General features: G+C 41.4%; 1 protein-coding gene across 1 annotated transcript; it reads left to right on the top strand.

Moving 5' to 3' along the window:
* The first annotated feature begins 1,508 nt into the window (after positions 1-1,508).
* Positions 1,509-7,966, top strand: LOC138630807 (rac GTPase-activating protein 1-like). Its single transcript, XM_069715381.1, has 17 exons — positions 1,509-1,592; positions 2,035-2,143; positions 2,672-2,874; positions 3,108-3,262; positions 3,562-3,631; positions 3,779-3,832; positions 3,983-4,060; positions 4,157-4,274; positions 4,435-4,580; positions 4,707-4,871; positions 4,970-5,065; positions 5,239-5,437; positions 5,570-5,675; positions 5,911-6,043; positions 6,188-6,296; positions 6,519-6,627; positions 7,721-7,966. The coding sequence occupies exons 2-17, from the start codon at positions 2,059-2,061 to the stop codon at positions 7,794-7,796; spliced, it is 1,902 nt and encodes a 633-aa protein (XP_069571482.1). The 5' UTR covers positions 1,509-1,592; positions 2,035-2,058; the 3' UTR covers positions 7,797-7,966.
* The last annotated feature ends 2,340 nt before the right edge of the window (positions 7,967-10,306 follow it).

Below are 10,306 nucleotides of genomic sequence, written 5' to 3'. Positions count from 1 at the left end.
ATTATATACAAACAACCAAGAAACACAGTCAACAGTGTTATTGTTATGTGATGGATTTTGCCAGAGGTGAGTTATTGTAAAGTCTTATGGCAGTGGGCAGGAATGATCTCCTGTATCTGTCCTTGTGACAGCGGAGCTGGAGGAATCTTTTAGAGAAAGTGCTCCGCTGTCCCTGCAGGTGGAGAGGGTGGTCAGGATTATCCAATATGGATAATAGTTTGTTCAGCGTCCTCCTCTCCACCACCTTTTCCAGACTATTCAGATTGTAGCCGATGATGGAGCCGGCCTTCTTAACCAGTTTGTTAAGTCTGTTGGTGTCTCCGGCTCCAATGCTGCTCCCCCAGCAGACTACAGCGAAGTACAAAGCACTGGCCACAACAGACTGGTAGAACATCTCCAGCATCATGCTGCACACATTGAAGGATTGAAGTTTCCTCAAGAAAAAGAGTCGACTCATCCCCTTCTTGTAGACAGCGTTGATGTTGGTCTTCCAGTTCAGTCTGTTGTCGATGGACACACCCAGGTACTTGTACTCCTCCACCATGTCCACTTCCTCTCCCAGAACTCTCAGCGGTTGTGGAGCCCTCGTCTTCCTCCTGAAGTCGACCACCATCTCTCTGGTCTTGGCCACGTTCAGGAGCAGGTGATTTCTACCAGCCCACTCCACAAAGTCCTCCACTACTGCCCTGTACTCATCCTCCCGTCCATCCCTTATACATCCCACCACTGCAGAGTCATCAGAGAACTTCTGCAGATGGCAGGACTCTGAGTTGTACATAAGGTGAACAGGAAGGGGGACAGAACAGTTCCTTGAGGAGCTCCAATACCACTGACCACCGTATCAGACAGCACACTGCCCAGACGGACAAACTGTGGTCTGCCTGTCAGGTAGTCAGTGATCCAGGAGACGGTGGATGCGTCCACCCCCACCACCCGCAGCTTCTCACTCAGCAGCAGTGGTTGGATGGTGTTAAATGCACTGGAGAAATCAAAGAAAGTAAGTTGGACAACAGAAAAAGAAATCAAGACCTAAACAAACTTAACAAATAAATGTGTCATATAATTAATTTTACCACAGGTAAAATAACAGATACATGTAGCAACAATGACATAAAATGCACACATTTTGTACATACTTATTGATTGTGTAACATCATTTATACAAAATTTTGCATTCATTTTTTTTGTGTCAAACAGTAATAATGGAATAAGTGTAATAATCATGTCATAAATGTGTTATCTCTGAATACAGATTTAACAAATAGGGCTAACTTCCACTGAAATGTGCTGAGACACTTTTCACCCCCTCAGGGGATCCTGAACAGTTCAAACTGTGTCTATTGTATCGCCACACACGCCTGCAGTTGCACCGCTGGCTGTGTGGGGGCGATAGAGCGCACAAACTCCCGTTATCAGCTGACGAAGAAGAAAACCGGCGCAGATTTTGAACTTTGAAGAAGAATGTGAAAACTTTACCAGACAGGTGTGGTCCTGCTGCTGGTGTGGGAATAAACAACCGAACCTCTGCTTTTAACATCGGACCGTATTACATTACATGTCCGCCGCACGGTCACAGCAACTGTATTGCACAGGTAACCGCTTTATTGTTTTTGTTTTGAGCACCGTAACAACAGGTTGTAAAAGTCAGGTCGGCACAACAGTGCTGCCGTTAACGTTAGCATGACGATAGCTTCAACAAAAGTGAAACTGGCAAATCTGGCGTGGGGTTCAAGCAGCTTTCGAGCTGGTTTTAATACAGTGATTATAAAGTAAACACAAGTAGCACAAAAACAAGTTGCGCTGTTTTTCTTCTTCTTCTTTAATCCTGTAATACAACGTAATCGTAGCTGTTTCATTTCACGTGTTTGAAGGTAAAATAACGACATGAAACGTAGTGGTAGTAACGTTACTGCTCATTTACTGACTAGACCGAGGCTAATTCAACACTAACAACAACGTAAAACGTCACCAAAACACACATTATTTTAACTGACCCATTTCTCCCTACTAATCTAACCAAGTGAATGTCTTCAGCTAACGCAGCAGCAGAGAGACACTATGGAGTCGCCTGTGGTGAACCTGTACAACCAGTTTCAGAGTCTCAGAGCCCAGGTGGACGGTCTGAATGAGAACATTGAACCTCGTAAGTTATTTCTACACTTTGTTTTGGTATTTACCACGTCCTCAGAGGCCTGTAGTCACAGTGGAGTTGACATACTTGTGCAGCTTTATTGTTCAGCTCGTGTGGTGCGGCATGGTGCGATCATCAGCAGTAACATGTTGAGTGCGTTTTATTTGTTTCCATCCCAACATGTGTTCAATGGTGCAATGAATTAAATTAACCAGGAATACACAGGCTGTCCTGAATATTGAGTCTCCGTTGTAGTACATTAAAGGCTGACAGAGCCGGGATTACAGACTGGAAATTGATTGTGCACCCATTGATACAAATAGGGATTGAAATAGTTATTGAGTTAATGGGGTGTAGTAAAACGAACCGAAAATCATTATTCAACATTTTACTTTACAGTAAAGCACTGTCCTTTTGCCTTCTATCTTAATTTGCAGTGAAAACCATTTACATTTTTGGAGGCCCAACAGACAAGAATCATATAAGTAAATAGTCTATATTGCACAGCAGCATCTTTTTCTCTGTTATCTTGTTATACAGAGTTCCTGCAGATGGCAGTGAACTTTGAGGATTGTCGTAAGAAGTGGTTGCAGGCGGATGATGAGCTGGTTTCCTGTAAAGAGACACTGGCTAAAGCAGAGACTGAGAGGGGAGCACTGGAGGTCAAACTAAAACACGCTCGGAACCAGGTGGACGTGGAGATCCGCCGGCGGCAAAATGCTGAGGCAGTCTATGAGAAGCTGGTTAGTGCCACACTATTAAAACAGTAAATCAGCCTGCAGGGTTGTTTATATGGTATTATAAAAAGGAAAATACATCAATCTAAATTCCTTTTAAAATAATGGCATTGATCACTGCACAATATGGTTCACTAAGTGTTCATTATTTTTGTCGAACTAACAATTATTCATTCTTACCAAGTAATGTATATTTCTGTGTGGACCTGTGTCAACCTGCTGCTTTGTGGGAATAACAGGAACGGCAGCTGCAGCTGATCCGGGAGCTGCTGATTTCAGAGAACAACGGTAGCAGTGTCCACCTGAGTGAAGAGCAGCGCTCGGCCCTGGCCTTCCTCAGTGCTCACTCCCAGGCAGCACAAGCTGCTAAAACCAACCTCAACACCAGCCGAAGGTCAGACTCACCTAATCTCCCTCTAAAACATTTAGAGTACATCCTGATCCTTTTCCCTTAAAAATTACCACAATGAAGGCTAAACTTGAAGCATTCTTTATTGATTCCTGAAGGGATATTACAGTTGCATAACAAGAAGTTAGAATTTAACACAAATCCTGAACACTAGGCAAGAGGATTTTTTTTAATGTGTAATATAAGAAAATTTGCACACTCTACCAAAACAAGGTGTCATTCTCCAGCTAGGCATAGACCAAGACAGTATTTTGAATAACGAACTTTGATCTTCTATTTTACAGATTAACTACTATTGATGAATCAGCTTCTTTGCTGTCAGACATCAGCTATGACCAAACGGATGACTCTCTGGTAAACTGACCCCTTTTTCCTAAAAGTTTATTTGTTTATTTTAACAGAGCTGCTGATAAAATTGTGTAAGAATAGCATTTCTAAGAGGCTCCCATAGTAAAATGGCCGGTTTTAGTATCATGTTCTGTTTCTCCACTTTTCCTGTAGGACTGGGATTCCTCTGTGATGAAGAATGTGAGGCTGCGCAAACGCCAGAAACGAGTGAGTCACGTCTTTACTCACATTTTGAATAGATGTCTCTTTGTTTGCATTGACAATAACATAATTTTTATATTTTAGGGGAGTGGTAAAAGCAGCCAGTGGTTCGTTAGTCTTTATCTAGTCTGTTAAAAATGACACTTTAATCCACAGCGTTCCTCTAGAAAACATGCTGAGGTTCCCCCACAGGCGGTGAAGAAGCCTTGCTCCACTGGACGTCCATCAGATAGGGTAATACTGACCTCTGCAGCTGGCTGGGTTCAGTAACTCTTTAAATCATGTTTAGATGATTGCATCACATGAAATATCTCTTTCCATATGATTCAGATTAATGAATCTATCGTGGCTAAAACAACCATCACTGTGCCGGTGAATGGTGGTGCTGTTGAGGCTGTCTCCACCATCCAAACTGTGCCCTACTGGACTCGCAGCAGAAAGACAAGTGGTGAGAATTTTCTGCAGCTTTTTTTGTTCCTCTTTTGTTTATGGAACCTAAAATAAGACTGGCTTAATAAAATGCAACAAAATGTATCGCTGAAACAATTTTGTGCCATGAGTTTCCTCAGTGGTTTTGGGATTTGACCAACATTTGATTGTGTTTGCAGTCGCTCCAGCGTGGGGTGATACAACTACTACTAACCAATCTGAGACGGTCAGCGAGGCTCCCAGCACGCCTGCCTCTCCTTTTCCAGCCCAACTCCAAACCCCCAGAGCTAATGGAGGAAAGAAGCACCACTTCATCCCCAAAACAGTATGACTTAATTTCTTATTTACTAAATGTACGAAAGACAGTCCTGGGTCTCCACCTTCTTTAAGTCTACCGGCTCCTTCATCTTAATTGTAATCTACTAACCAGCATGTTCTCTTTCTCACTAAGGTGATCAAGTCTGAGTTCTGCAGGTCATGTGAAAGAAGGACAAAGTTTGGGAAGGTGTACCTTCGCTGTCAAGATTGCAGGGTAGTGAGCCACCCGGAGTGCCGTGAGCAATGTCCCCTGCCCTGTAATCCCACAGCTGTCAGTACTCCCATCAAGACCACAGAGGTACAGTTCCACTTCCACTACTTCATTTTTAAAATAGTATTTTCTACTCTTTTCATTATACTGTACCTTCATATAAATGAATGCATTTTTTTGTATAGGCCACGCTGGCTGACTTTGCTCCAGTCACCTCCCCAATGATCCCAGCTTTGGTTGTCTACTGCATTAAGGAAATTGAACACAGAGGCCTACATGAGGTGAGACCGGCTTTATCAAAGTCCTAGTTTACGTGTCATATTCATGTTAATGCTCTAATCATTTCCCTTGAATGATAACAACATAATTTCTCTCCAATTAGTTATCTCATTTAGTTGTATCACAGGCAGCCGGACACTGAGAGCTGGTTTCTTTTATCTTTCCCTGGCCCCAGGTTGGCCTCTACAGAGTCTCCGGCCATGACCGCATGGTGAAAGAGCTTAAGGAGAAGCTCATTAGAGGGAAGACTCTGCCTCTGCTTAACAAAGTGGAAGACATCAACATCATTACAGGTGTCCTCAAAGACTTCCTCAGAAACCTTGTAGAGCCACTGCTCACCTTCCACCTCAACAAAGCCTTCATGGAAGCAGCCGGTGAGTATCTGCAGGGTCTTTATCTCTCCGTTTACATAATACTGTTCAGAATGAGGATTAACACTGAATGATTAAAGTACCTTCCTGGTTTAACTAAATTAAATGTTTGATTTTTAATTTTTTTCTTTACAGAAATCCAGGATGATGGTAACAGCTTAGCCATGTTGTATCAGACCATTAGCGAGCTGCCTCAACCAAACCGAGACACTCTGGCCTGCCTGATGATCCATCTGCAGAAGTAATTCACACATTTCAGCACTGTAGACAACATTTTTGTTTTATCCTATCTTTACTCCTCGCTGCTGTTAATGTTTATCCATAAGACGGGAGTGCTGTAAACAACTGTTTTTGTCCAAACTGTGTAGGGTTTGAGACTTTGTTTTGATCGTGCTGAAACCTCCTACATCCCTGCAGTACAGGTCAGGTTTTCATTATTGAGAAGACTGTGAAATCTTCCTCTCTTCTTCTTCCAGGGTGTCTCAAAGTGTGGATACCAAGATGGATGAAAACAACCTGGCCAGGGTGTTTGGCCCGACCCTCGTGGGTCATGCTGTTCCCGACCCGGATCCTATGACCATCCTGCATGACACCAACAGACAACCAAGGGTAGAGTGAATGAGAATAACTGCCCTGACTCTCCATTATATTCAAAAAACCTAGTGTTTATAAAAGAGCACATAGTTCAGGTATACGACTCTGTGCTTTTGTTTACTTTAAGTTTGACTATAAATACTGGATTTCTTTTCTCAGGTTGTAGAGCGCTTGCTCAGTATTCCAAAAAGCTACTGGAGCCAGTTTGCTTATCCAGATAATGCAGATATGGAAAACCCTCTCCACACTGACAGTCTAAACCGCAAAGGTAAATCACAGACATAAATGCTCCTCTAAAATGAATAGCATTAGGTTACCACAGTGATCTGGATTTGATTTTTAGAAGAAAACTCCCCACTATTACTACTATTTTTTAGTAGTGAGCATGAAATGAAACCCGAATGAAACCAACTTTTCCCATTTTTGAGCATAAACAGTCAACATCTGTGGTTGACTGTTGTATAACTATTTATCTTTGATTTATCTGCAGGGAGCATGTTGGGACCAGTGACAACTCCAGAGCAACAGATGATGGCCAAAACACCTTCCTCCAGCTCGCTGTCTCAGCGCATGAAGCAGACCCTGTCCAGTAGCACCATGTAAGCTCACGCACACACTCAAATTCTGTTCACACAAAACCGACGTAACGCTAGGCCGCTTAACTCATGTAGCACTTAGCTTTATCCAGGTTAAAATAGAGACCGTTTCAAATTCACTTGTTGAGGAAAGAAAATACAGTAAACAAATCACGTTGATGATGCTAAGCTAGATAAATAAAGTTCTCTGAGATGCAGTCAGCTTGTTTGGTTGCAATTAATTGTGCAATCTCAGGCTTTCATTGCTATAGTATGTGCTGTATGTTGGTTAAGATAATAAACAAGTCAGGAGAAGTAGTGAAACATAGATTAATAAAAATATGACAACTAGTTTTAGCTCGATGACATTCATATCCTCAATAATTAAAATCAGTAAATGTACTTTTAGTGACTGGTGAGGTTATATAATAACTTGCACTATCTTCAGTCTTTAATGTCAAACATGGTCCATGTATGAACACAAATGCACATGGCAACACCCAGCCAGCAAAAACATGCAACCTCAATGTAGACTAGTTAAAGCTAATCAAAGTATTTCCATGACCACAGTAGTGGACAAACATGGCACCTGTGAAGGAATGGGGCCCTCTTGGGGCCCTAAAAAATGGTGTAAAAAACAGGTGTAAATAATATACTTAATGATGGCTGGATTCCTTTGAGCTGGTATTGGGTCACTGTCATGTCTTCCTGGGACACTTGAATAGAACGGAGCCATCGTTCCTGGTCTAATCAGTCATAAGTGAAAACACCTGAGCAGCTGCAGCAGCATAACGTGACAGCATGTTTAAACTAAAGAACCAAAACGGTTTAGGTCTTTACAATCAACAAAAGCAACTGAGATTCATGTTATTCCACAGAGAAAATGTTTCTCAAAATCTTTTCAGGCTGGTGTCATGTGGGCAGGTGACTGTTTACACTGGTGTGAAATTATCAAAAATCAAATGACGCCAACTCAGTTGTTTATGTATTAAGAATGAATTCCATGTTTTCCCTCGACACGTTCATCTTCACAGTAGTTCTGGCTTTTGTGTTTGTGAAAATCATTGGAACTAAATTTGTATATCTGTGTGCCCCCCCCCGACCTCCTCACCTTTAGATTTGGGAGCAAGAGCAAAGCAACATCTGCATCTCACCGCCAGGGCAACTTCTTCGCCTCTCCACAGCTAAAGTAAATACAAAGAAGGAGAAGAAAAAAAAAAAAGAGCTCACTCATACTGTACTTCTGAGTTACCTACTGCAATAACAGAATATATATTATACTGTGTAATCATATGGGAAAATTACTGTGCAATCTAACAATTGTATTACTGAATTTCTTTATCTAAGTGTTTTTAAGAAAACTTTCTAACCAGATTTTTTTTTCTAACTTTGATTACTAATGTTTTTTATTTGACCAAAACTGCGGAGACATCTATGTGATTGTAAGAGGTTTCAAGGTTTTAATGACCAAGCAACCATTTTTGAAACCGATTCAAACATCAGTATCTTCTGCTTTGTGAGCTGCTGTGTATTTACTGCTGGTTCTCTGAACATGTGGTTGTAACCACAGAGACACAGATGCAGCAGCATACGTGAAATACACAGCTAGAGTGAACTAAGAGAGAAGCTATATTCCTGGCCAGTGTCTGTCTTTTGGCTTTGGTTGCCTTGGCATTGTCCTGAAACATTTATGTTGATGTGCTTTGATTTATACCAATCATGACATTTGTTTAACTTCTGATCACTTTAACACAACTTCTATGCAAACACTGGATTGGGAGTGACGCTGCATTTTGCACTCCATGTAAAAAAACAATTGCATTTGCTACCTGCTAATATACACCACTAGAGGCTGCTGTTGCATCACATTTGACATACAAGCCTTCACAATTAAAGAGGATTTACTGTGTATTATGCACATCACCTGTCAGAATTACTGACACTCCTTATATTAATATATCAGCAGATCATTAGTAAAGATTCTGATGCTAATGTAGTATCGTTCAGTCTCACATTTACTTCCCAGTTTTCTCATGCAAGGAATTTGTCTTGGTTTATCAATAACATTCAATTTAGTCATCACAGAATAAAATCTGAAGGTAAAAACTGATTTGCATGCACACCCTCACAAGTATTTGTAACTACAGTATATTTCTTGTATCAGCACACCAAGAGAAGTTACTTGGGAAAGAATGTGTCTTCCCAATGCTGCTTTCGTCTCAATATAATAACACTGTTTTAAGTATTAGTTATTTAGAGGGGAGTAATCATGGTTAAAAAAACAAAAACAGCCAGTATTGAGTCCTAAAAACTAAACCCAGCTCTGTTTGAGGTTGTATGACACTTGTAATACTGCATAGTTTTATACATATTTGATATATTTTTGTACATTTATCTCTTTACATGGTTCTTTTAAATGAGAAACTGTGTAACTGATTGTCTAACTTTCGCCAAAGATTTTGAACTGTTATCATTCATTCCTTTGTCTTAGCTTAAATAAAATAACACTGGCTACACTAAAAATAGACCTTTGAAAGACTGTTTCCTTTGTCTTGGTGGGTGTTTTCACGCATGAGACAGACATGTGGTGAGGAACCCTGCTGAAATGAACTTCTAGGGCACGTGAGGCGTGTGGGTTTTGTTACCGGCAATTCAGGCTAAACAAAACCCTCTTACACCTGGACATGGATTATAGTGACCAGCGTATGTTATTAATGCCGTATTCTCACCTCTGTTCATGGTTAAGGCGTCATTTTCTTTTTTCCTGGTGTAAATTGAATATTTGCCATTGTTATTCAAGCTCTTCAGTGAAAAGAGCAAAAAAGCGCACGGCCAGTTATTCCAAAGCCGACGTGGCACTGAATGATAATGCAATTTGGCTCATTGTTCCACTAGTCATTACAGCTATTTCCATAATCTATTGGGCTGAATGTGCAGGCGATGAGGGCCAGCATTATTATGAATTAAAGCAGGGATCATTTATACATCTTATAGTTATTCCATTAACAGTTACACTAAGCCAGGCTGAACCCACTGACATACATTTTATATGGCCTCATTTAATACAGAGCACATCAGGCCCTCTGAGATCTAAACCCAGCTGTTTGAGAGGGGAGGGTGTGTGTGTGGGGGGGGGGGGGGAGGGGTGTATGACTTCCAGGGTTCATTCAAATTAGTTTGTTCTCGCCTCCTTTCTCTCTCGCACACAGAGCTGGGAATGACTAGCGGAGAAGACCCCTGCAAAAATGTTTGAATTTCAAATCAACATTAATAGTTCATTAGCCTGAAATAAGGTCTCCTGTGTGTCGATCTGTCCTCTCATCGGGGGGATTGTGTGTTTATTTATGCTGCACGGTGCAGCATACGCTCGGCGGCTGCAGACATCAAACAGCTGGCTGTGTACAGTGTGTCTCTGCAGCTCCATATTCCAGCATGCCCCAGTGTGCAGTGATAGAGCTCCACTCTGCCGTGGGACCCACGAGGAGCCAAATGAGTAACTAGTCCAATTAAGAGCTCTTAAATAAATTACAATGTAAGCTGGTAAACACATAACAACAACAACACTGTTTAATTCCTCTATTTATACAGTGAACTGCAGGCAGTGCTGCCAGAGGAAGCAACAGTATCACCGTCTCTGGAAGCTGAATGTAATCAATACATCACTCAATTCACAAGGTTTAGTTATTGGTGTTATTGACTGATT

Source organism: Brachyistius frenatus, unplaced genomic scaffold (genome assembly GCF_029030835.1).
Source record: "Brachyistius frenatus isolate BFR_SWC_R1_liver_20210118 unplaced genomic scaffold, ASM2903083v1 Contig_4, whole genome shotgun sequence".
Lineage (NCBI taxonomy): Eukaryota > Metazoa > Chordata > Actinopteri > Embiotocidae > Brachyistius > Brachyistius frenatus.
This window is presented reverse-complemented; position numbering and strand designations above follow the sequence as displayed.

What these genes read in the sequence shown, in the direction of transcription:
- LOC138630807 (XM_069715381.1), top strand. Translation starts at nt 2,059, where the DNA reads ATGGAGTCGCCTGTGGTGAACCTGTACAACCAGTTTCAGAGTCTCAGA. An exon ending in TGCGCAAACGCCAGAAACGA is followed by an intron (nt 3,833 to 3,982) that starts GTGAGTCACGTC and finishes TTTAATCCACAG; the next exon opens with CGTTCCTCTAGAAAACATGC. An exon ending in ACCCTGTCCAGTAGCACCAT is followed by an intron (nt 6,628 to 7,720) that starts GTAAGCTCACGC and finishes CCTCACCTTTAG; the next exon opens with ATTTGGGAGCAAGAGCAAAG.